Below are 27,694 nucleotides of genomic sequence, written 5' to 3' on the forward strand. Positions count from 1 at the left end.
AGCACCAACCTTCTCTACTCTAAGCCTGCTTGGCAGCTGCGAAGCACCCCCGCTGCTGCTGGGGTCCCTTCCCTCTCCCCTACGCTTACTGCTATATAATTACAAGAGTCAACACCAGAAACACAGCTACAGCAGTTCTGACCAACATTACTGTTAATGAAACTTTCTGCCAGGGAAGTAAACAAACAGCATTTAAGACAAAGCACAACATATTCCTGGCTGCGATTTCAAGCCCAGGTGTGGTGTTCCAGCCAGGCACTAATGCTGCACCACTGGAGACCCACATGTCTCAAGTATTTCATACGGCTTTCCCACATTAAACCCAGTTTATTTTGATCTTTCTGGTCTGGCAAGGCAGTTCCCAGCCAAACGTTCATGACTTCAGGCCACTGTGGGGGGAAGACCTTGTTACAATGCAGCTGTATGAATAAAGCCTACTGCTGGTGTATTTCAACATGTTAAACTACTTGATAGTCAGACAAAGGATTATATTTAATAATTGACAGCATGAACTAGGTATGTGCACAACACAGCCGTGTAAAGATTCAAATGAAGCAATATGAACCACAGGAATTGTGCTTCAAGAGCTAAAACCAGCACTTTTCTGGCTTCCAAAGAACTCAGACTTTGGGATCTCAGGCTCAATTACCACAGCCATCACCAAGAAAACTATCACAAACCAAGGAAGCACATGTAAGCATTCAGAATTCTATGATCTAAAAATACAGCAGTTGCACAGGACTTGAGATGGGGGAAAAGAACGGGTGAAAATTCCAGAAATACTGAAGTGCCTCAAGTACAAGCAGAACTTACTTTAAAAAAAAAAAAAAGACTTAAGTCTTTTAGCAAAAGCACCTGTGGCTGCACACTGGTCAGGAATCCAGCTAGCCTGAAAAACTGCAGCATTTGAACTACAAGAGGAATTCCCTGGCACAATCCCAGCAGAAAAAAACCTTGTATTATGCATTTGTCATTTGTTATTGGTCGCAAGTGTTTCTCTTTTCTGTGCTTGTCAGGACCCAATGACCCAACCCCTTCTTGCTCCAGTGCTCTGACCACATTCCGCAACCCCTTCCACAGCCCCATTCTGTGGCAGTTTCTCAAATTCATCCCTATCGCATGCTGCTGAACAGACTGCTCACTCACTGAATACCCTCTGGAATAAAACAGCTATCACTTATAGAAAAAAACAAGTATTTTATTTTTTTTAAATTTTATGTTCCTGGCTCCTCTTCACTGCATTCGGACTTCATCTTCTTCTGCAAGTGCAAAGCACAGAGTTAGCAAGACCATTAAAAATGCCCACAGAGATCACACATAATGACGTGAAACAGGAATCAGTGCGTCAGAACAGGCCATGCGCCTGTCAAATGCTCTCTAGGATCCCAAGTTCTCATGTCAACCTTGAGATTAAATGAGCAGCATTCACATTTTTGTCTGCTTCATAAATTTCAAAGATCTGAAACAGCTTTGTGTTTTACTACCCTAGAAACAAGAGCAGCAGTGACAAATCACACACGATTCAATAGGAACTCACCAATTGAATCGCACTGGCTTCACATCCTACAGGTTCAGTTGTGGCATATCTAAGCTGTTACTTACCCATGAGTGAGTTTAGGCACTTTGCATGTTGCTTCTCACACAAGATTTTAATATCTGAAGTTCCCCCTTGTAGTTTTATTGGTAAATTAAGAGGGAAAACATCATAAACTTAACTTGCAGAGCTGGAATTCATTTCCCTAAATCGCTATCTGCTTATGCTCTGTATGTGCTAATTTGTATTCCAAGTTATTGTGAACATTCACCGTTCACTGCAATACTTCAGGAAAGTAGCTTTTTAACATCTTTTAGTTGGATTAACATTTGAGAAGCAGTTACTCTATTGTGCCCCTTTTTCCTTGCTGACAATCACCCACTCCATTCACTGGAGCCTGAAAGGAGAAACGGTTATTTCTTGTTTGACCACCTATAGGATTCAGAGGACAGAGTTTGTATTTCATGCTGCAGGGCTGAAAAGCCTCAAACAATGGTTATATCTTCGCTCTACAAAAGAAAGTCAGAAGAGTTTTATATAAAACTGAGATTAATCAAGGGCTAGTTTCAGGCAGGAACTACATAATAGATCACAGGGTGATGGGCTACCGAGCTCCCAGGGTAGTGTAAGGACACTGCTTACTTACTTGTTCACTTGTTATCTTGGTCCCTCCACATATCACTGGGCATCATGCTGGATGTGCTCATGCTCGGCTCCTGAACTAGGAAAACATTCAGAAGTTACACCCACAGTGATTTTGAAATCTTCTGTACAAACCCATGTCTAGAAAGGTATTTTTAACCACTGCTGTCAAGATATCAAGCCCAGATGGGAGTCCGGGTGCTCAACCCCACAGCTTGACAGCAGGTACCAAGTTCTACCCTATGCATTTAACGTATTCCCTTGTACCGATTTCTCGATATTCAGTGACCGAACATCAAGCGTCCAGAAGCCTTTATTATTTCACCCGCTCAGAACAAGAAGTTATGCTTACTTCCCATGGATGAGCACTCCGGTTTCACTCAGCTTTCATCTTCACCTAAAGGATAACAACTGAAGTTATTATAGTAATACACAGAAAATTCTGACCATTTCAAAACTAACTTAAAAATAAGGTTTTAAGATACATGGACTGATTAGTTATGAGGGGGGGAATTTACAAATTATTCCAAAATATTAAGTGGAAGAATAAGGGGCAGAAATAGGCTAGCCTAAACACTTGTAACGACATGAAGGAATATGCAGGTAGTTGACTGAAGAACTGCACCTTGTCTGAGCACAAACCGTAAAATCACCAGTCTGAGTACAATGAAGTTTGATTGCAGCCAGAGGTATACTATCCCTTATGTGAAGGCATTAACAATTTTGTCAAGCTACTTCCAACTCTTTTACCCTAGCTTGTCTCCTGTAGTAATGCCCTCTTTCCTCCCCTTCATGAAGGAGTGCAATGGCCCTGGACTCCTAGCAGCCCTCAGGTTCAGTAATAGCCCTACAAGTGCTTCAAAAGCCAAAGGAAGACACTAGAGGTTAGCAATATCAGTCTACTGCCTTTACTCTCGGCAACAGATTCTTCCCTTCTGAAGACCCACCCCTCTACTGTAGCTAAGTTGAGGGCAAACTGCAATGGTCAGCAGCTAGGGATGTAGTACCAGGCTCTGGGCACACCTCAAGTTGGGAGGCAAATCACATCATGGTCACAATGTGATCTGACCAGGCAGGGAGAAGTTCAAGTTTAGTCTCAAACCCACCACCTGGGTTTTATCATGGCCCTCAGGAGCAGAAGTGTAGTATGCACGTTTTGTTTTCTATGCCATAGCAACAAACACCATGCATAAGGGATACTATATCTTTGTGCATCCTTTTAACACTCCAGATTCACTTATAGCCACACTCCTCCCAACCCTCCCCAGTTAGCTCTTCAGTACTGGTGTTCAGAAGCAACATTTATAGAGATGGGGTATTCACAGACCACTGCGGGATTGCACAGCCAAGTCCTAACGTGTCAATCATTATCTAGCAGCAATGACAGAGGTGGGAGAAGGCCAATCCTCCCTTTTTTTTCCTTTTCCAGTAAGCAGCTATTTAACAGCCCCACTAGCTTGTATGGAGAGAAAAAAAAAAATCTGAAGCTAATTAGCAGATTCCAAACTTGCTAGTAATGGAAGAAGCCAAGTAATTACCCAGAGCAGCATACTTTTTATGCATCCTTGCCAACATGCTTAGCCTCATTGAACATAATGGAACAAAACGCTGGCCTTCCTGATCGTGTCACTGCAGCTGGCAATGATTAACAGAGACATGCAACCCCATTACTGCTCGAGTCCTAAAACTACTCACAGGCCTCAGTGTTTAGCTATGGGGAAAACTGCAAGCAAATCAACACTTTGTATGCTTAATGTTACAGTAAAGCCCCCATACACACTATGCTGTGCTCTCTCCTGACAGCACCAGTATCTGGATCTGAGGGCCTAGCAGGTACGCATATGTATTCTGACACCACACTTCTGAGCTTCAGGTAAACTTTTGAGAAAAAGTGTATTTCACACACAGATAAAACCAAGATGAAACACAATGCGAGCACTGTAATGTCATTTCTTGTACCCACTCGTTACAGACTGATTTAGAGCAGACATGACTATTTGCTTTTAAGTTAGCTACCACACCAAGTTTCATTACTGCAGACAGTCAGAGCTGGTATGAGACCCATGGTTCAGTCACATATTGCTTGCTCCAATAGCGTCAAAAACCTGCTAGTTCAAGTACGTAGAACAAGGCAGATGTGCCAATAACCCCTCCACGACATTCCTGCAGGTCAAGTCAAGTATCCAGAGCACACTGGAAAAACTGGTCCGATCTGAGCACTGGTTTAAAGATTAATAATTCAGTTTTGCTACATGACAGTACGCATACTGCCATCATTTTTGCAACTGAATTCTAGCCACAGGTAAGAGTAAGCCATCACAAAAAGCCAAACTGACTTTGTGACAGGTGGTGTCACTGCTTGACTAGCTAGAATTCGGCTACACTCGCTGCGGTGTAACCAAAGACCTGTTATGATCTTAAGGTGCAGCTGCTACTTCAAGCTTTCAATGGAACATGAAAAGATAGCTACAGCAGAGGGCAAGGCTGTCCAGATCCCCTGTTCACCAGCAAAAGTCTTGCCTGGAAGATAACGCAGAAGGTTCAAATGTGACAATAATACCAGAAACAAGTATGCAAAGCAGAACTTTGCAGAACAAGCGGGAAAACACATTACAACACCTCTGAAATAAACTGAGCATCAGACAAAGAGCTAGATCATGTACTGAAACAAGGGACCTTGAAATTCAGGTTCAAGAGCTAATGCAAAAGAGCTGGAGATCAGCATGTCTGGGTGTCTGGAAGCGTAAGCATGTTAATCCTGAAACACTACATTCAGTACTTCTAGTAATGAAGAGTTTAGAATTACAGCCCCAAGACTGATGAAAAATGAAATTGAGCATTACGCTACCAGGATGACTCTACGAGGCAGAAATACAGAATCTCATCACTGTCAATTAAAGGCAGAGGAATGTATATTATGCTTGTCAATCAAAGATTAAAATAAAGACAACTGAAATGTCCAGTAAGCTCTATGAAACTACTCACGAGGATATTCATTCAAGCACTCATTTGTATGTCCTCAAAAATATTCCAAATCCGCCTCAAAGCTGACTGCATTAGCAAGTTTAAAGTGACTATCGCATAGTGCACACAAGGCTAGAGCAGTGGTTACTAACGCATTTCCTGCTGAGCCAAGACTCTACGAAGGGATGCGCTGCAGATGGGCCGTTTTGTCACTACAGGAAGTTTAAACAGTCCTTTTCTAGGCACTGACAGCACCTAGGTGACTAGTTAAGTGAGGTTAAGATCACGCTCCCTCTTCCCCACAGAGCTCATCTAAGAATATCTTCATTACATCGGAACTAAGAAAAATCCACACAAGCCGAGTCGTATGTACAAAGGAATCGGGTCTGAAAATACTTATCTAAGAATCACAGTAAGTTGCTTATTAACTCTGAACAAGACAAAGCTTAAAACCGAAAACCACGCAGCTTTGATGCAAGCTTAACATACAGGTATGAGGAGTGCTGCACTGTAATTCCACAGTCAGAAGTGTGATGTCAGAATACCCACAGTATAAGATTACATAGAAAGTCACCAAGTTATATTATATTGCTTGTTACCTACCTGTATGCAGTCGGCAATGAGAATCTTGGAGCAAGCAGGAATACTACATCCGGGTCCTAATGTCCATTGCCATTTGTGGTACTACGTTCCTCACAGTTATGAACTGCAGAAATGCTGGCTAAGTGCAGTTATGTAGCAGGCCACTAGTTTTAAGTGTAAATTGCAGTCTCAAACTCCAGCAAAAACTTGCTGCCACAGTAAATGGTTGCCAAGGAGAAGCCAAGAATTTTTCTACCACAAAAATGCCACAAAATCTCAAAAGCAGTTTCAGTTTCTCATCAGCTGTATAAATGATTAGTGTAATGTGTCTACACCAGAAGATAAGATTATTCTGTATTCGTTTCTGAGAAAGTGTGAAGATATATGTATAGCGATACCAGTTTCTACATGCTGCAGTTTTTAGAGATCTCAGTGTCAAAATGGGCTCAATTTCGATAAAGCAAGCTAAATTGCAACAGCCAATGTCCTCTAAGTCCAGTACAAAAATGTGTTATGTGATCCAGACCATCCAAAAACAGGTCTGCCCAACAGAAGCACTTTTTCCAAATGGTTTTAAAGATTCAATCATATAAATCTGATTTTATGAAAAAAGTCCAAAACCTCATAGGAACAGATCAAAGGAACATAACTTTCTCGCCTCCCACGTTAGCAACTTTATCACATTTTAAAGTTGACATGTTTGCCAGCTTTTAAGACACCACCTTTAAAAGGTCTTGAAAAGAAGTTGGCTAGTTAATTGTATGCCTGTTTAATACATGCAACTCAAAGCAGAACTTGTTTTAGAAACTCTGCTTATGCAGCTACAACAAAGCCACATTTAACCAAACTTTCAGATGTTTTGAAAACTGCCAAATCTTTCAATATACTTACTAGTCATGGTTTTGCAACTCAGCTATTTTTAATACCTAGCAATGATAGCTTACGTACAAAACAGGGGTACCAAAAGACAACCTCTGTAAGGTACAAGGACATCAGCATCCTTCACTCTTCCAAGTTACAGAACTACAAAAGAACATACTTTAGGATATGCACCAGCATCTCTTTAATAAAGAATGACATGTAATCTGAAAAATAAACTGAAAAAATTAATTTAATGTTTACGTTCAGAATTCCCCATCTCAGACACCTTCACCTTTTGCGGGTGTCCCATGAACACCCTCTTCAGGAAAACACAGGCATTATTTAATACTACTTCAATAAAGCAAATTGCATCGGTACTGCTGATTTTTAAACTAAAGTATCCAATACAAGTACTCCCAAATACTTGGTCTGCAGTTTAGGAACTGCCAATTCTGAATTTCCTGAATTCATTCTTGTAGCATGTTCTCAACCCTCAAACTTTTCTGGGAAAATAAGAAGCGTTCACCAAACAAGCTGAGTCGCTATTTAGTGCGCTTAATATTCCAAGTCAGTGTTACCTGGTATCAACATTTCACAACATGCTATTTTTTCATTTAAGGAGTAACAGCACTTACAGTGAGTACTTCAAGAGGGATCATCTGCACTCTGAAAAACACTGCAATCTGACACTGAAGTTTTAACCACAGAGAAAATTTAGCACAGAATTTAGAATTAGCCAATGCGTAGCACAAGGAATAGAAAGATCTTTGGAAGATTAAAGCTACTCACAGAATACCCAGTAGTTGGGGAATCGTGTGAAGGTACAGCCAAACTAAGTTTACCTACTTTGTGCCAAGCAGGTTGATGTATCCTGCATTAACACCAAGGTATTTTACACTGGGAAGTCAGGTTCCCAGCTTACCTGATACAATGTAATAATAAGCAAAGCAACCACCTTATCAATGAGTCCAGAATGCTTTGAAATTCTTCTGGGGCTTAATAAAATATGAACAGCAAGCTAACGAATTCATCAATCTTCTACAAAAGAACCTTAAAGGGAGTTTATTTGTACTGTGTAGTATTAGCTATTAAACTCCAGATTCAGATACTACTTTTGATGCATTATCTCCAAACATCAATAATAAAAGAGCGATAACCATCATGCAAGCAAGCTAATTTCTGTATTTTACATACAGGTTTTTAGGATTTGCCCACCAGCTACATGATTTCAGAATAGTTCCTGCAGTCCCCATAATACAAATGATTGTATTCTGAACTATGCAAATTAGTCCACTCAGTTAGCATGAGGACATAAGCAAGTTAACCGTAATCACTCAAGTACACTTCTGGTCTTTTTGCCAAGCAATTTCAGGCAAGTATACAATACGGAGCAAGGCCAGATCCTGTAATCTCAGACAGCTTAAGAGCATATAAATATCACATTAACAATCCTTTAGTTAGAAGTCAGCCAATACAAGTCATTCTATGAATTTCTTTTAAAATAACCATTGCTAGTCTTCTGCTTAAAGTCTTTAAAAGATTCCAAGCAGTAACTGCCAAGGTGGTTAAGTGCTACCATCCCACCACCCGTTATCCGTAGCTAAATTACGAAATTCATTACATACTGCACTGCTTGCAGTGTAGCTTTAATTAATGTATCTTGCAGCACTTGCAAGATTTCCGTTTGCTTCCTCACTGCAGCACAATTAATGCTCAAAAAAAATCTGCACCTGCTGGAAAGTTAGGCTACTATTTAACCCAATCTTAAGCTAGAGGCATTACGGGAAGAGATTTCACTCTTCACTACAGTTCCACACCCTGGTCTAAGTTTGACCTCCACTCAAGGCTCTTGGTTTACTGCGGAAGGTGTGGTATTTAGCCTCATGTTTAACCACGGATGGCAAGAAGAGTTACTACATTTAGTTTTCTATTTATTTGAAGCACAGTAAAAAAAAGTTGGTACACTTTGGGAATTCAGTGGCACAAGGTACACTGCCATCAAGTTAGGGACGTTATACATCAAAAAAACAGCTAAATTTGTTTTGAAACACTGCATTACATAATTAAATTGTACTCGCCCAAACAGACCACTTACAAATATTAGGTCAGTAAGTTTCTAACATCCATAAAAATGTAGCTTTCTTACTAAAATGCAAGAATTAAAAAGTTGGTGTCTAAACAAGACAGACAAAAACAAACTGGAATGAAACTACAGGTCACATCTAAAATCGGGGCTTTTTGTTTGGGCCTTCATATTCTTCTCTCCCTCTACCATATCCTGTTGGTGTTCCAGGCCCCATTCCTCTAGGACCCTGGCCACCCACAGGCCCCGCACCTCCCTGCCCAAAGCGTTCAGGACGCTATTGGAACAGAATTAACAGTTCATTATATGTAGTTGATGTCCATGTGTGTTAAGTATATATTTTTAGAAGGTTCCGTAGTCAAGGTTCGTCGATACAATCACCATTGAGCCGATCCACAGGTACCGGGAACATAGAAAGGAAAAAAGGGTAATTTAAAAATTAGTTTATTGTAATACATGCCTTGAGGTATGTTCCCACTTGATGCATTCTCATACATCTGTTACAAAGAACAGATCCTCCCTGCAGTGCTAGAAATGTAAGCATTAGTGCAGATGTGAATTAACAACTTTTCCAAAAGAGCTCTAGCGATTTTCAACCAAGTTAATGCAAATAGCTTGCAAACTTCTCACCTTTAGTGCAGTAAAAGCTCAGATTACATCACTGTCATTTCCAAATAAGCCTAGCCAGAGAACGTATCTTCAGTTCACTGAAGTAGGAGCTGACATTCATAAAATGTCATTGTAAACAGAATGCCTACTCACCAGTTAATGGCATGTGCTGCAATAGAGACCATGTGCTTTTCAAGATGGGGTTAAGACTACGGTCTGCTGACTAAACTGCAGAGGCCTTAGGCAGTAACCAAAACTGATTGTGAGCACTACTGGATTGCAAGAAGAAAAAAAAAAAGTGAAAAAAGCTAATGACCAGTGATTTACCTAACCAACGCAACTGCTCGATCAGAAGACTTGCATTTGTTAAAATCCCATGTACTCCGGAACTGCTGCTGTATAATATGCAAAACGTGTTCGAAGAACTACAATTTATTTGGTGTTTAGAGTTAGAACTATGCACAAAGGGTTGTGTGCATCCAGTCAGTACCTCCCTCCCCACCCCACCTTCACCACAAGCTCTTGGAAAATTCACAACTTCACAGCATTGAGTGGTTTCACACCAAGATGTAAAAGCTAAATTACCCTGCAATAAAGCAGAGACTTCAGGTATGTCTTTTACTAGTACCTCTAGTTGCATGTACTTCATTCAGTTACTGTATCAGTAGGTGTGATCAGCATTCAGTCTATAGAACTGGCAAATTATAAAGTCAAAGATAGTTTTATACTTTCATTTCAAGCAAGTTTTCCACTACCGAGTAACTGAACAATGGTAGGTTGGTTGTTACTGAAAGTATCTGGAACTGAAAATTCACACTTCAAGTTCTTGACTTCTGAAAGTCAGTATCAATCCTTCCAAGAAAGGAATTTCAGAAATTACCTAGGTTCTTTCTGCCTAATTCATGGCAACTTAAGCTTATCTCCAATTCTGTTCGAAAGATTATCAGCCCAGGAACTGTGACAGCATTGTGTGGCAGAGATCCCCATCCTAAGAAACTCAAGGCAGTTAAACCATCTTACTGTCACACCTTTTGACCATAGCACGTTTTCAAGTATTATACAAGTTCAGCATGCACCTGTACCATGATTTTCAGGAGAAAAATGTACACAGCATTCACCACAGACTGCTTAACTGTTCACGGGAAACTTAGGAAATGCTTAAGTATCAGTAGATTATATAGATACATTAAGGCCAACGGCACTGTCTACTGAAATCAATGATGCTCTGCAAAGTTACCATTCCGAAGATATGGTTCCCCAAAAAAAACGGAAGATACCTGACAAGCTACTATGGTAGCTCACCACGTTAAGCCAGAGGCCTAAACCCACCCAAAAATCATTTAGTTCAGCTTGTGCTACAGAGTGTACACCCTTTCAGGAGGGTGAAAGCACACCAATACCGCCACCTAAGCCAACATAGATTTCCATCCTACCCATTGAACATTTCTTTAATCTACACCCGTATGGCTTCAGTGTGGTAACACCAAGCAGGCTCAAAGCCCATTTCACACATATAGTGTGCCAAAAATAGTACAGTTTGGAAACATACCTCAGAACATGAGATATGCCGTAGCTTTAGCAAACTCTACCTACATAGTCATGCCCAACACGGGAAAACAAGAACAGGCTATCATTCCTCTGAGATAGGAACCACAAAATGGCTACAGTCAAGGATCACTGGAACATGCCTAAAGCTAAAAACCAGCATTTCTGCTCTTCTATAGCAAACATCAGCATACAGAGTAAGTGATATGCTGTTTACCATTGATTACTTAAAAGTTAATCTGCTGCTTAAATAGACATGAGCGCAGATTTCTGAATTAACAGCATACCCATACCAACATGCATCAGTCCTAACTAGGCTTGGAAGGGCCAAAATAAATGCAATGTTGCACACTGCAAAGGAGAACAAAAAAATATCCCTTGTCCACAAATACAGAACGTCAAATTGCTGAAAGTCTACTACATTATGTATTTTAATTATGAAATTTGGCAGATTCTCTGGAATTTACAAAAAAATCCTTCCAAGCCTAACAGTGACGCAGAATTTCCAAAGTCCAATAAAATCAGAGTTAATTGCAAATATGCTTAACAGCACATTTGAATTCACTTACAAACAACTTCCGACTGTGTAAGCTACCATAATGGTTAAGAACTAATCTAATACTACATACTGCCACACTAGTCTTCATTCATGTTAAATACCTGACAAGAAAGTCAGCAGTTAACAGTGAAATTTACACAACCATCCGAACACTGGTAGAGAATTCAATCCCCAGCCACATTTCCCTTGTGCTAAACTAAAGCCACCACAGGATACATTACCATGTCACTTCCCATCATAGAACCACTCATGGCTGCTTGGCCAACTCCTGGATTAGCTTCATAACCTATGCCGCCACCACCTCCGAGAGGTGGAAATTTCTGGGCTGCAGAAGCATAAGGATCTATGAAAGAGAAATATATAATCATATTCTGACAATTTCTAAGTTAACCACATAAAGTAATTATTTAAAAATTCTTTACCTCCCATGTTCATTGTGGTGGCACCACCCATTCTCATGTCTCTCTCCCTCTGCATAGAAGAAACAGCTTTTAACATGGATCATCAACTACTGAAATCTGTACTTTTCAGGAGATAAAGCACATGTACAGCCAACTACAACCATTTCACCTACGCAAAGACATTGCATTATCTAACCTAAAGGAAGCAAAATGCATCAATCTTGAAAACACATCCAAAAAAAATCCTCAACACTGTAAGGTACCCAAGAAACAACATGATTTCACTTACTGGATCCATGTAACCCATTCTACTATAATTCTCTTCCCTCTGTCTCCTCATTTGTTCTTCCATCTCCCGCTGACGTATCATCATTTCCTCTTCCCGCCTGCGACGCTCCTCCTCCTGCCTGATCATTCCAAAGCAGACCATTAAACCCCAGAAGTGTAACACGTTCAATACTTAGCTCATCAATATCACCAGCATGAGCAATTTAGAACGCACGGAATGATTACACTTAGGCAAAAAAAGATACTGTATGATGCTCAAATACTCAAGGAAAAACTTACACTGCAGTTCAATTTCTCATACGCAAACTGAAGCGGCAATGGTGTTTCTTGAAAAATAAAAACTTTCACATAAGTCATTTAAAAAAAACCAAAAACAAATAAACACTGAAAAAAAATCCCATGAAAGCCAAACCAACCTCAGCTGAATTTCCTTGCGTTTCTGCATTTCTTGATTATGGAGTTCTTCCATACGTCTCAATTCTTCCTGACGCCTCATAAGGTCTACAGAAATGAAGCTTGTCAGCAGCTATTTCACAAACTCATGTCAGATTTAAACTCAAGATTTTAACTAGATCAACCTCATCTGCACCAGCTGCCTTCCGTATCACTATTCTTAAGAATAGTTCATTCAAAAATGGAAAAACTATCAGTTGCTCTTTTTTAAGCCTTAAATTCTCAAGTTAGCAATAGGAAGCATGAATTTATTAATTAACAGCCATACATTTAAGCCAGCATTTAAAGCAAAAAGATGACACAGAATTCAGAGCCAACTACCTTGCCGCAAGAGGTTTGCCTGATGCTCGTGATAAGCATCTTCCATCTCACTTTCAAGTTTGTCCTTGGCATCTTTCATGTTTTTTGCTACTTGCTCTCTCTGCTGTTTTTCCATTTCATCTAAAGATTTCCACCTCTGGGAATATTCAAATTCAAAACTGCCAGGCTGAGCAAAACGGGGAGGAGTCTCCCTTTCCCTGCAGAAAGGAAAATGCCCATTCAAACTGGGTAAACCTGAAAACTGAAGGTCACTAAAAGACCACAAGCATAAGAACAGAATTACCAGGGAACATCACAGGAGCCCTGAAAAATACTACCTCACAATTATGTGACAGAAAACTTGCTGTGACAGAATGCTGACAGCAATACAGCATTTCACACACTTAAACCAGCAGCATTTAATATGAATAAATTCTATGACTACTGCAGCAGATATGGAGACTCCTGGACTATCACATCCAAGTAAATCTTCCCACTTACAGTTTTACTGCAAGTTTATCTTGTTCTTAAGTCTTCATTAGAAAATCCACTGCTGGCAACTGCCAGTGGCAAAATCCTCAAACAAGACAGGCCTTTGACCAAGTAGGTACAGCTGCTCGAAACAACAGCATATGAAGAGATGGATTTTTTTCAGTGCTGACTTACCCAAAGCACTATCTGTCAAAGGCAAGTAATAATCTTCACTTTAACTTAAATAGTTTTCAAAATGCCTGAGAGCCAACAGTTTGTCACAGGAAAAAAATGGAGTCTCAGATTCACTAATTAATAGAACAACACTAGGAAAATTCTAAAGCTTTCCATACATTAACAATGTAACAAGTTTTAACACTTTAGGAACACTATACTAACCTACACTGTTTTCATAGACACTACCTCTATTAAATTGTTTACAGGTTTTGGTCAGAGCAAGCAATTCTGAACACTTCCTCATACAAACAAGACAGCCTGGATCTCCCCCCTGCACTCCCTTTTGTGACCTGGGAAAATACAACATTTCTGTAACAAACAGATTTTAAATACAGGTCCTAACCTAAACCTGCTATTTATTAAGACTCCTACACTCTCTTATCTGCTGTTTTATGCCCAGTGGTCAGCCTCCTAAGGCAAACCCACAGGCAACTAGTTTTTATTAATCATGAAACGAGTCAAGATTTTACTTAATTTCTCATTTAGTACCATAAACATCAGTGTGTAGGTTTCCAACGGAATCATCAACATGATATATGCTTTAGGCAAGATGACAGCTTTCAACAACAGGATGAGCAAACAGCTTAAGTCTGATTTTCAGAAGTTTCTACATACACCAAAAACCATCTGTTACTGGGCTGCTATTTAGGCTTTACTGTTTCTTTGTGATACAATGTAGAAAACCGCTTGTGTAATGTTTAGTGAATATAATCTAAAAAATCAGTATATTACCTAAAAACAAACTACTACAAAAAAATCAAGATCTGAAAATACTACTCAAATCTCCAAGGTTGTTTCTGAAATATTACTCCATCTCCTTCAGAGTCTGGGATAATTCCACACGACATACATCATCTAAATAAATACTCTTTATACCAGAAGATAGTGCCTACTTTTGATACATCGGATTCTTCTGAGCGAGCTTTTCTGGAAGACCATCTTCATCATCCAGTTGCTCCAACGGTTCCACAATAACTGGCCTAGGAGTGCTGAACAAAAAAAACCTCATTTTACTTTTCCCTAAGAATCTCCATTCTGAAAAACTAGAAGCTGACGATTTTATTCAGCTTAAAACTAAAAACCCTGAACTGCAAAATACTTACGTTGTCAACAAAAACACTCCTTCAGTACACCGTTCAAATGCTTTTCTTGCAGCTGGCTTTGATGCAAATTCAACAATGCCTTTTCCTGTTGATCTACCTCGATCATCTACAATCACAACAGCTCTTTCTACTGGACCAAACTGGGAAAAAGCTTCCTCCAGCAACTCGTTGGACACATAGGGCGAAAGATTACGCACTGAAAGAGCAGCAGCATGTGTAGCAAACCGAACACGAAGCTGTCGACCCCTCATGGGGGTATCATCCAGTTCTGCCTTCGCAATTTCTGCAAGAGCTCTAGATTCCTGAGGAAAGGTTAAGACCCAGTTTTAAAAAACCAAGCTGCAAATTACCGTTTGGTGAGAATTAAACAGACGGACGTACAGTACAAAAGCCTACCAATTTAATGAATCCAAAGCCTTTCCCCTTATTGATAAAAACCTCTCCTGGCTCCCCGTATTTGGCGAACAGTCTTTTAAAATCTTCGTCTGTTATATCAGCGGGCAAATTACCAACGAATAATCGGCAACGCTGCGTATAGGTCTTCTCCCCGGGTCGCCTCAGCAGAGAGAGGTTTGCTTTAAATCCCTACAAAGAAGCATACCAGTTCGAGCCATCACTGCGTGCCGCCCCGCCGCGGCCTCCTCCCGCCAGAGGAGCATACAAACCCACGCTGCCAGGCCAGACCAGACTCCCCGGGCTGCACTCGGCGCTGCCCAGGCACCTACGGAACACGCACTCGCCGTGTAGGTGCCCCGCAGCCCCGGCTGCCCTCGCCACCGCCGCCACCGCCCCCCTCGGCGCAGCCTCCCCGCGCCCGCCGCTCCTCCCCTCAAGATGGCGGCCGGGGCGCGCTCAGCCACCGGGCCCAGCCGCAGCCGCCGCCATCTTGTGGCTCGGGGAGGGGGAGGGGGCCATGACTCACCTCGTCCGAGAGCTTCTCGCCGCCGCCGCCGGCCGAGCCCTGCTGCGAGGAGAGGCTCTGCTGTCCCTGGTGCTGCTGCCCGCGGCCGCGCGGCTCACCGCCCGGCCCGCCGCGGTGCCCCGGCCCGCCCTTGTGCGGCCCGCCGGGCCCCTGCTGGGGGCCGCCCGGCCCCTTAGGCCCGCCGCCGGGCGACTGTCCTTGTCCTTTCTTAGGGCCGCCGGCCGGGGTGGGGCTGGGGCTCGGCTTGGGCTGCGGCTGCCCCCCCGGGCCGGAGGGAGCCGACGAGGGCGCCGACACCGGGGTCTGCTGCTGCGGCGGCTGCCCCGCGGGCAGCGCGGACGGCGGAGGCGCTCCCGGGCCCGCCTGGCTGCCAGCGGGCCCCGCCGTGGTGGCGGCGGCTGAGGACGACGAAGAAGGAGGAGCGGAGGTCGACGCGGGCGGCTTCGGAGGCTCGGGCTTCGGGCCCCCGCCCGGCGGGCCGCCCGGGCCCTGCGGGCCGCCCCCCATGGGGCCGCGGTTCTGGCCCATGCCCATGCCGGGCGGCGGAGAGCGGAAATCGTGGTTGGGGCCGCCGCGGCCACCGCCGCCGCCACGCCGGTGGAAGCCGCCTCCACCGCCGCCACGGCTACGGAACCGATCCCGCGACATGGTGGTGACGGAGGGAGAGAGGGAGAAGGAGAGGTGCTCCAGCGGCGACTGCTGCTCCTCAGAGCCCGCTGCTCAAAATGGCGGCGAGCTGAACGGCCTCGCCGCCGCCTTTGTCCGCCCCTAATATAGTTTCCCCGCCCCCGGAAACCACCCCCTCCTCCCCGCTAGCCAACCACCGGCCTCAGCAGCGACGACCGACAGGCGCAGCCACCAACAGCATGTCCCTGTTCTGCTAACTCTTTGATCTCATTGGCAAAGAACCTGCCCTCTGCCCATTGGCTCATTTGACCGCCGACGTTGGCACGGGATGATCCGTTAACCTCCGGTGTGCTGATTGGACAGTTTGATCGGCGGGAGGCGAAAACACGACGGGATGGCGGCTTGCGATTGGCTGCCTGGGCAGTCAGTCGGACGGGAGCCCGCCGGGCCGGCAGGCGGGCCGGAGCAGCCACGCGTTGCGCAGGCCGCGGCACCCGGCCCGGCCCGGCCCCGTTGGCACAGCACAGCACAGCACGGCACGGGCCGGTACGGCACGGCAGCGAGCTCCGGTTAATCCCCTGTCCCGCAGAGGGCACGGGGCCGCCAGTGGCTCTCTGCTGGAAAATTTTCAAATAAATACATTTTTAGATAAATATAGTTGGCTGCTTTTAGCAGAGTCGGCAGCCTTCACTTCTACTTTGCAATCAAATTTGATATAAAAAAATCCTATTTATTCATTCAAAGCTGGTGGTGGAAACCCAGCTCTGATGTGGGAGGTCACTTTCACTCCATTTCGTTTGAAAAGCCGGACAGGGAAGCGCCGAAACTGAATTCCCAACCAAGAACAGCAATCCACAATTCACAAACTCCCTGGAAATGCAGGATACAGCCCTGAGCGCTGTCTCCTTGGCTGAAAAGGAAGTGGATGTCATTTCCCCCAAAATGTAAAAGAGCAAACTTGCAGTAGAAAAATAAAGCAGCTGTAAAAATTCATAGTGGTTATGGCCACCATATTCCACGTCCTAACAAAGAAAACAGGCCAAAAGTACTTTCTGTCTATTTAATGTCACTGGTTTCAGTGGCGTTGCACTGGAGGCATGCTAACATTCGAACAATGTGACGTTTTTGTACGTGCACTTCACCAGGGTTGCAATTCATCACGCACCCCAGCTCCCGCTGATGTTTCACATTGTGGTTTGGGTCTGGAGAACCAAACCCCACATGAAACCCAAGCAAAGGCCCTTTTGCTCTACCTGCACAGAAACTGTAACTGTTGTATTGTTGTGATAAAATCAATCAATCTCAGTATTTGTGAAGTCCTGGGCAGCCAAAGGCTGACTTCATTCTTAGCAAAATTAATTTCCCTGTGGGTTCACATTTTTTAAATAAAAATCTGCTATAGATCAATCTTGTCCTCCAATTAGCTATTGTACCCACTGCACAATTTGACCAATTCCAAGTGCAGCAGAATGGAAACCCCAAATTGTTTTAAAATGGATTCTCCGAGATGCCAGCCCCTCTCCGCGAGCAGTAAATGTTTCCACCACGAGGTGTCTCAGAGGTTAAGGAGCTGGAAGAAGAAATTCGGGACTGGCTCTTGCCGCACACCAACACTGGCATTCGCTCGTTGTCATGCCTGGTTACATCTGTTCAGAAAGATAAAAAAAGAAAAAAAAATTAGTATTAAAGGGTTGGTTTTGCCTTTGTTGTGTCCTAAGTATAAGTGAACTGTATTTTAGGGAGCTATTAATCTTTAGCATCCTTTGAAAGAAAGAAAAGAGTATAATTCTTCCCCAGTTCTGCAAAAAACTGCACAATGCCCCTAAGTCTGCGAAGTCGCTTTACATTTCCACATATCTGGTAGAGGCTAGGATATGATTACATGTTTTGTAACTGCAGTATGGATATTTACCCTGGGTTTGAAATCAAAGAAACATTGATGTCGCTAAAAGGACTTGAAAGAAAAATGACCTCTGGTAACAATCACCTATTTTGTAAATATTCGCACTAGGCAGCTTGCTGTTTTCATACAAAAACAAACACGCAGAAGAAAGCTTGAGATTTTCTCCCCAGTATGTTCCACTCTAAATAAACATTGTGTCTGAGACTGGAAACTCATTTTATGACTACTGCGGTAACATTTGAAGTGGTTCTGTAGTATTTCTCCATGCTTCATATTAAACTAGTTATTTGGATGTTTCATGCATACATACATTAGTTTAGTTTAATAAGGGCTGCTGGGAGAAGCAAAAAAGGAGGGAGAACTTGAGACCCTTCCCTCACTCAAAATGTTAATACTTATAACACCAATGTTACTATTTCTAAAGATTTTTTTCATACTGTACAACTGATTTACAAAAGTTAATTAAGCCATGGTAAGAAGTGGTCCATGACTGAGGAGAAAAAGACCCGTAGCAGGCCTTAGAGGAATATATGAAAGAGGAATTAGGCTGACAGTGAGGTGTCTGCAGTTATGAATGTTTCAGCTGCCATCTAGCACAGGGTAATCTTCAGGTAAGAAAGGCATGGATCTCAGCAGGTGGTTGATTTAGATAATTTTTTCCCCAAACTGTTCCCTCCTCCTACAAACATAAACAAAAGACTGACAAGAAGAAATCTGCATTATCTCTATATTATTAATTGCAGATTGCAGGAGGAAAGAGCAGCATGTGTCCAACCTCCTAATTAAGAATAATTACCCCATGAGGTTCTGGTAAGTGTCCTACGTACAAACAATAAAACTGCATGAATCACAGTAACATGTACCACCACTAAAGAAGCAATTAAATGTTGTGAGGAAATGTGTCCCATTTTCTGGGGATTCCCTGGGCGTTTTTGACCAACAAGGGAACAGTTTAATGGCTGTTGGCACAAATTCAGGTATGTCACAGAACTAGATATGCTCAGGAATTTTAAAAATCAGGAAGCACAAGAGGAGTGGATGGAGATCAGAGCAGTGAGGCACCCAGAAGGTGCAAGGTAGCGTCCTCACCCTGCTGCAGTTTCTGCTAGTCAAGTCTGTGGTGCAGCGCTTGGATAAACCTGTCTGGAACAGCAGGGGTTTCTGCAGAATGGTTTCATTATTCCAGGGCTCAACACAGTCTCATGAACGATAGTTTCACCTTTTATAGAATAAAGCAGGAAGTAAAATGCCTGCAGCAACATGTGGTACATAAAGCTGAGAGGCAGGACGGAAGGAGTGGCTAGTAGCTGTTGTAACGGCTACCCAGCCACACCAGTTCTCAGCAACTTTCCTGTGTCACTTGACGATGAGAGTTCTCTCCCTCCTGCATTGTTTTCACTCCCTCCTTGAGCATGGATTAAGCCTGCTGTCCAAGAGGTTTTTCTTGTATACCATGAAAAATATGCCCATAGGGCATTTTTTAACCCAGATGAGTGAAAGTAATTGCAGGGTCATATGAGAGATTACAGTGAACGTCAAGCAAATTTATAGAGACTGAAAGAAGGAAAGGAGGGGTTGATTGTCTTTGCACAGTAACATCATTGATTTCAGTGGATATAATCTTGATTCCTCGTGGAACAAAAGAGATCCAAATCAGGCTCAAGAGTCTACAAAAAAGATAATATTGGATGTGCAAGGAGGGTCTGCTATCTGAACACTACTGACAACCACACATTCACAGTTCTGCTGGAGACCATTCTTTCAACATGGAAGGGTTAAAGTTCATTTATAATTTCTCTGAACTAAATTAAGGTCTTGAAATGTCTTAAGTAGCAGTAGTTTTGAGTCCTCTGCCAAAATCCAAACTAGCATCAAAGTCACAAAAGAGACTTCTTTCTGTGAAAGAAGCATTCAGCAGACTGGTGAGGAAGTGCAAACTTCCACGGTCATGTCCCCTCTTTTCCCTTTCCCTTTTCCTCCTCTCTCTACGCTTCCCGTGATGGGCAATGCAGCTGGTGTGGAAGGCCACAGGTGGAATCTCTAGCCTGTTTACAAATACTCTGCACTACTTCACAGATCCAAGAACACTGCTCTACTCCTCAGTGGTTTTTCTGACACTGCTTTGTGCTCTAGTCGTCATGAGGGAGGGCGTGGTTGGTGATACTGGACAGGTAAGACAAGCACTGGGCCTGAAAAAAGAAGTCCATGGAATCATTGCACCAAAGAAGGAAATGTTTTACACTGCTATTTTATATGACCTGAGAAGTGTTATATGCCGCTGTTATAATCTAAGAAGTGCAAGTAATCATTCATACTCATGCAGTTCCCACTGCCACTGTATCTGACCACCTCACTACCTTTAACATATTTAACTTCATAACCTGGCTTAAAAATAGAGACCTCTGAGGCTGGAAAGTTCTGTCACTTGTCCAAGATCACACAACCCACAGAAAGGCGAGAAGAGGAATCTGGTGTCTTGAGCATGGGAATAACTGTTTTTTCCCCTCCCCTGGCCACCTGTCTTCTCCTCTCTCAGCAGAAGCTGTGTTCTGCCAGTGGGCAGAATGATGCTTGTACACAGTGTGTGTATCTGCTGAAGGCACACTTGAGCATGCCAAGTCTGTCTTCCAAGAGGCTCCAAGAGCCCTCCGTTTCCAATGAAGTCAATTGGAGTTAAGGATGCTTACTGGCTTGCAGAAGCACTTAGCACAGTTGTACAACAAAGCCATGAATCTACATATTTCCTTGAGCTGTGGAGAGAAACAAGATATGCATAACTAAATTTTTTCCTACTGCCCTAAAGTTAACAGCTTCCATTCCTTCTATGAAAAGAATTTAAAATTTTGTCACTGACAATAAATATGTGACAAGAATGGAAGGTAGCTGTTAAAGAGAATCCTGTTCTTCATTCTTACAGACGAGACAAGAGCTCAACAGAAAACAGATACATCAGCTCTGCAAAAATACCAGCAGCTCTGAGCTGCAGTTCTGGTTAATGTTTGGCTATGCAAAGAATGTAAGCGGGGCAGAAACAGTGAGTAGATTCACAATGCTGTATTTCATCAGACTGCCATGACTTTCCTAAAAATTTAAAGACCAGCAATGTCTTCTCTGTGTATTTTTTTTTAATCCACTGTTATTTCCAAAGCATAAACTCACTCAAAAGGGGAGACATTGGAAACATACAGGAGATAACCATAAGAAAACTAGAAAACCTTTCTTTCATAACATGAAAATGGCAGAAATATTGAAATAAACAGTTTTATTCTGAATTTGGAACAAGTGATGTACTTACAGCATGAAATTCAGGATCATGTTAGAAAGCAGCAACCAGAGTTTGTCAGTGGGTGCTCCTGCATAACTTACAATAAAGAACCAAGAGCAGGTCTCCAAACAACAGAAATGGCCAAACAACTCCATAGATTATTCATGTCATTTTTCAGTAACTCTCAGAAGACAAAGATAAAATTAATACTGCTGTAGCATCAGACAGTTGAATAGACTCCACAGAGGATTATAAATCTGACCTATCCCAGGCAAAATTTGTGAACTTGAGCTCAGATTTTGCAAAAGTCTCAGCTGACTTTTTTTTTTTTTTAATTAGCTTTGGTGTCTTATTATGGCAAATAATACTCTCTAAACATCATGGTATCACAAAGCCTCGCAGAGCCTGCAAGCTGTCTGGAACAATGGCTCATTGAGGTCTTACTAATCTCACCCTATTTTTCTCTGGGTGCTCAGTGATGACAGCTTGTTGCCAACACTAACTCTTCCAGGGCTGATCAAAGAAGCACAGGGCTATGTCACAGGAAGGAAGTTTACACAGGGTGGGAGTTCAGATTTTCAGCAAGAAGAGCTGATGAAAAAAAAAATAAGCAAAGACACAAAAGCAAAGAGAAAATTCCTATTTCCTCTCTTGTGCCTTGACAGAAGAATCTGCTAGGAGCCTGGTACAAAACTTCTGTTACTAAAAGCCTCGTCTCCATTAGAAAAACTTGCCTATAAATCTCTATTGGTAGCACAAGCAAGGCATGAATATAGCTGGAAAACAGTTAAGGACCATGTAAGAATATCAACTGCAACAAAGATGAGTTTTCTGCTTGCTTTCTATGCTAACCTCCAGCCGCAATCTGCTATGGACTAAATGCATCGATGTCTCAAGGATATATCTAGCTGATGGGCTATAGTTAAATAAGAAATTTGGTTCTCTTCTCCCTCTGAGTTTTGGGCTTCTACCACAGACCTTTTCACAATAAAGCACCAAAAAATAAGCTTCAAAAGCACTACAAGAAACAGTGACTTGTGGATGGCATACGACAATTTTTAAGGCTACAGAGTAAAAGAGATTGATAGTCACTGACACAGAGTAGCATCAGCTGTTTATAATACAGAATTAGATGTAAAAGTATAGATCTGCATTTGTACACATTGGTCACTGTCTGTTTAAATATTTCATGATGTATGCAATTAAGTTCCTTCATCACTGTTGACTCTGTGATTTTAGAAATCCAGTGTACTTACCATTATCTATGTTCTGGGCTTATTTTCTCATTTCCACAGGGTTGCACAGTGACAATGAATGAAAACAATTTCCTTTGTATCTATAACCAGATTCACTTTGGGGATCTGAGAACTGCCATATTTGGTGTGTGAAAACTTATGTCTGGCATGTTTGGAAACAAAAGCCTGTCTGATTTAGACTTTAAAAGAAGATGCAGAATAGATTTATAATGATTGTAATTAGAATAAAAGCGTGATTGCACTGAACTTAAATCCTGGTCCAAATTTCATATACACCCACAAATCTATCCAAATAGAAATTAACTTAATAATTAATAGTGGATCACTCCCATTACAAAAAGACACTATTAATTATGGATGACGCTTGTATTTCTTCCTAGCTGTTTACATCTTTTCACCCTCCAGTTCATGGAGGGCTCTGGATAATGCAGCGTGTACAAATAAATGCCTCAGATGTAAGTGACTACTCCGCTCTCGTCCTGCCTGCACACAGGATGACCCGCTCCTGGATGTTCTTATCAAGCAAAATACAGAGGGGCATTTGTTAGCACGAGCAGAGCTAGAATATTCTCTTTAGAGTTCAGCTTCCTCCTTTCATCCCACCCACCACCAGACACTTCCTGACATTTCTCCTGCAGGCAGAGCAAGGCAACTGCTATTTTTTTCCCCCCTTCTGCAACGGCTGCTTCTTCAGTAATCTGTGAGTATTGGGGGAAGGGGACGTTATCTCTACAGCAAACACAGCCCGGCAAGTCTGGGACGTGAGGGGGTGTTTCAGGATGAAAATAGGCCCCTGCCAGCCCTTCTGCATTTGTGTATCTATGACTAAGCACGCTGAATGCATTGCTTTTAAACTTGGCTTTTCTCTTTCCTTGATCTGTGTGGTTTCCAAGTCGCCTGCTCCCCTTTGTCCTCGCAGCCCCGGGGGATCTCGCAGAGGCAGGTCCCTGACATCACCAGTGCCAGAGAAATGCAAATCCTGCCTGGCGAGCCAGCCAGCATGTGCTGGGGGACAAAGCCAGAGCAGCTCCAGAGCTGGGAGACAAACCTACCTCGCTGGGACTGCCTGCCCCCGCCCCCCCCCGCCCCCCCCCCCGCCCCCCCCCCCCGCCCCCCCCCCGCCCCCCCCCGCCCCGAGCCTGCTCAGGCACCAAGGAGAGACTCCACTACCAGTTGTTTTTCCACTGAAACATTCATGGCTTTTGCTTACGTCATTCCAGCCCTGCCTTGGAAGTGTCTGCAGTACAGGGCCACTAAGAACTAAGAGCTTTTGGCAGTTCTGCCCATGTCTGGGACAAAAAAAGCTGCTGGCTGCTCATCTCAGGCGTTGTCACTACTACTCGGCTGGGAAGGTGCCTCTGGGTTCAAGGGGCCAGTACAGAGAGCAGGAAATAAAGATGCCAGGCTCCAGTTTGTCTTGCCTAGACCAGACTCAACCTCATTCCCCAACAAAGCCTCCTCTAAGCTTTAAACAGAGTCTTCTCTGTGTACCGCACCCAAGCCAGATGTGCTGTGGGCCGGGACTGAGGGAGGCTGTAGCTCCTGCTGCCATGAGCCCAGTGCATCTCTCCACACCTGATGCAGAATTGGCCTCTCGTCACATCCAGTCCCAGTCCCCTACAATGACCGGGACAAAGAAGTGCCCAAAGCAGCACAGAAGTGCCCAAAGCACCACATTTCAGCTCCAAGCCTTCCTTTCCTTCATCTTTCATGTTCCCTCAATTCTCCAAGTTCCGTTTCCTCAGTTTTCTCATCAGTCTGTCCCTGCTCTCAGGCCATCCTATGCCACAACCGCACAGCACTGTGCTGGGTCCATCCCTGGTATCACGTGCCAAGTGAACGGGTGCATATGCTGCTCTTAACAAGTCTCGTGCTCGTTGGCTGGACTAGATGCTTGTCCTTGTGTCACAGTGTCCATGGGAGGCCAAACGCCATCTCCATCCTGGCAAAAGGTGGTATTTGCAGAGGGATTGAGTACAACCTGAAAGAATCTCTGGGGTTTTGCTCAGAAGACTCCATTGGCGTTAGCACGTTCTAAGTGGCGCAAAGCTTGTTTGTACAGGAGTGACTTGCCAGTATAGCTATACTGGTCTGACCTACACTGGTTCAACCTTTCCTAATGCAGTGTCCTAGGAGTTCGGTGAGGTAAGGCTTTGCTGACTCTGCAGTCCCATCTTTTTATACAGGACATCCTACATTGTTCTTCTCAGCTTCTCCTTGGACCCCAGATGCAGGTACAACATACGCAACAGCCGTGTTTCTAAGCCCACCTCACAAAGTCTGTCCTATTTGGACGCTCATTGAGCTCATTGAAAACAGGATCATTCATTGTTATTAATTTGTGTTTGGCCTGAAAGTACACAGCACTACTGTAAGCACCTGCAACCGCAATTCTCTGAAGAGAACCTGAGCTGGAACAGAGGAAGGAGTGCTTAGATCTCAATATGTACAGCTGGCAGGTTTTCTGGGTGATCTATATTCAGCTGTGCATGCCCGTGGGTATGGGGAAAGATCATTCATCCAGTTCATTGAACTGCAGCCTGCATGTGAAAGGAGTTTCATGGTTTCTTTTTTAAATGTCACTGTTTTAAAGACGAATAGTCTCATGCAGAATTGTGCAGCAGATTATAATACAGGCACTCCAGGGGTAAATTAAAAAGCAATTCAAAAACAATACTGTGGAACAATCTTATCTTTTCCCTGCCTTATCCAGGCGTTTATCTAGGTCTGTTCTGCACTAGTTATCACCACATTATCTACATATTATACAGTGTCTTTTTTAGCCACATTAGTACATATACAGTTCATTCAGAGTCGAAAGCAAGTCAGGTCTGAACAAGCTGGAAAACATCCTGCTCTAGTTCAAATGCCCTATTCAGGGAACGAGCTGAGAGATGTCTGCAGAATACACCAGGGTTGATCTAGTTTTAAATGGTCCATGCTTACTGTCACCCTCTCATCTATCCACAGTATCAGCTCAAGCAAACCTTCCATCAGACATAAATTTCAACAGCATATGGTTGTATTATGGTCTATTTTAATGACAGGATCTATTTCTAACGAAATATTTTTTTTACTGGTCTAAAAGCATTTTCAGATGCATGTTGAAAGTTCAAATATTTCCATCAACTCCCTAATTTACTTATGAGAACCATGGAATGAAATAAAGATGTTCATTCCCGTTAGCATGCTTGAACAAGTTATATTAAATTTTCATTTTATAAAATACTATGGAGATTTACAATGTAGCCCCAAGAAGTTATAACAGCTTTTTCGAGTCTTGTGACGCTACTGGAATTTTTAAGTTATTCTGAATGTCTGAGCATTTGGAGTTGTGATTACATGAAAATATAGGTTTAATTAAAACAGACAACTCGACCCACACACACTTTCTAAACTTCAGCCTGAAAATGTGAAAGCAATGCACTATAATGCCTCAGAAGCCCAAGGTCAAAAAGAAAAAGCAACTTTGTTATCCTTAAGATCTTAATTCATAAACCAGCCTCATCTTTTACAGTCTTCCTCCTGACTTCTGAATAATTGGATTTCTCAACATTGTTATGAATTGTTTAGATAATGTATAAATATTTATATTCTAAGAGGGCTATTGACTTTATTGACTTTTTTTCTTTCTTTGTATTTTCTACCTTCCCAGAAAATCCCATTCAGAATGTTCAGATGATCTGCACATGTACAGCACATCTGTGCTGTTACACACATGCTTCTGGAGAATCTGTGTGCGCACAGTGGCCTTTTATGCACAACATCCACACGTCATGCCATCTGCTCAAGGCACGAGTGGACATGTCTGAGGCAACCTTGACATGTGGCAGCCCTATATTTAGACTACATTAGAATTTCTAGCTATTCAAAAACCGATACAGACATTAAGTCATATTTAAATATTTTACGGTTACTATATTTTGGGCCCATTTAAAAAGATTAAAATATTAATTCTCTTCATCTGTAGCTATCTATGGATAAAAGTAATTTTTGAATAATTATTAAGTTTCACATCAAGCTCGCAGTTTACATATAGCATCTTTTGTCATAAAAAAATCCCAAATTCTTTAAGAAATTTCACCGCATGACTCATCAACTAGAATTATTTTATACTTGAGGATGAGGATTATTGCGTAAGTGAGAAGCATTATTCATAACTTATTAAATTATTACATTAATTATTTCACTGTCCTTGGAATGCAGTAATTTCTAAAGAGAGGCTTGACAGGATTTCCTAAATGAATCCCAGTATTATGTATCTAGCATTTTAGGCCAGATGAAGGACAGTGTTTATGTACGGATCACTTCATTCACCATTGAAATGCAGCTGCTGCTTAATAACATCCTTTAATTGTGCAAATCAGATAAACCTAGGAAGGGGAGATTTCTCTTAAAGACAAAGTTTTAATTAGCAGTTAAGATTATTTAAGTAGTAAGGAGAAGGGAACACATTGTTCTCATCAACTGCTTGTGGGTGCTGGTGATGTTTGACATTGTTCACAACAAAAAAGACAACAATCTGTATCTTACACATAGTTTCAAATTCTTTCTTAAGAGGCCTATGCCTTGCTAACATTTTGAGCGTCTTAAATATTGGAAAGCATGAAAATGAAAGTCAACATTACAAAGCTTTAAATATTTAGGTTTTAACCTTGAAAGGTTATGCTGATTTTTGCAACTGAAATGTGACCTCTCAGGTATTTCAGGTTAAACAGATATGCAAATCTTCATGGGATTAAGTCCTCACAGTCTGTAGAAACAACCCTTATATGAACTTTTGATCAACACCAGATGAGGAAAAATGTGGTCAAATATAAACCATCCATTCCAACATTAAAACCACGGATGTTTTACAGTTGTACCAACAAATGTTAAATTAACTAAAAATTACATAATGGTTCGTTCATGAGTGATGCCATGGAGGCACAACAAAAAAATACCCAGATTGGTTTATATTCTCAGGCTGATTCTAATAAAGGGAACAACCCAAATGTCTAATAAAGGGAACAACCAAACTTCATGCCCTCTTCAAAACCACTGTGCAGTACGTTCAGCACAGGAAGGAAGCACTTCTAGGCTCCACGGC

The 27,694-nt window shown here is 42.5% G+C and overlaps 1 protein-coding gene across 5 annotated transcripts; it reads right to left on the reverse strand.

Annotated features, from left to right (window-relative positions):
* Positions 1-1,177: 1,177 nt before the first annotated feature.
* SFPQ (splicing factor proline and glutamine rich) lies at positions 1,178-16,321 on the reverse strand. 5 transcript variants are annotated; one of them, XR_005103050.1, is made up of 12 exons: positions 15,555-16,321; positions 15,029-15,217; positions 14,633-14,934; positions 14,423-14,518; positions 12,843-13,039; positions 12,485-12,569; positions 12,070-12,187; positions 11,802-11,850; positions 11,601-11,722; positions 2,529-2,573; positions 2,181-2,255; positions 1,178-1,259 (listed from the first exon to the last, which is right to left on the reverse strand). XR_005103050.1 is itself a non-coding variant. In XM_037379442.1 (11 exons), the coding sequence occupies exons 1-10, from the start codon at positions 16,200-16,202 to the stop codon at positions 2,553-2,555; spliced, it is 1,827 nt and encodes a 608-aa protein (XP_037235339.1). In that variant the 5' UTR covers positions 16,203-16,321; the 3' UTR covers positions 1,178-2,255; positions 2,529-2,552. The 5 variants fall into 5 exon arrangements, 1 of the variants encoding a protein (XP_037235339.1); XR_005103049.1 differs by adding an exon at positions 5,744-8,943 and having other exon boundaries at positions 1,178-2,255; XR_005103048.1 differs by having other exon boundaries at positions 1,183-1,259; positions 2,529-8,943.
* Positions 16,322-27,694: the final 11,373 nt, after the last annotated feature.

Source organism: Falco rusticolus, chromosome 3 (genome assembly GCF_015220075.1).
Source record: "Falco rusticolus isolate bFalRus1 chromosome 3, bFalRus1.pri, whole genome shotgun sequence".
Lineage (NCBI taxonomy): Eukaryota > Metazoa > Chordata > Aves > Falconiformes > Falconidae > Falco > Falco rusticolus.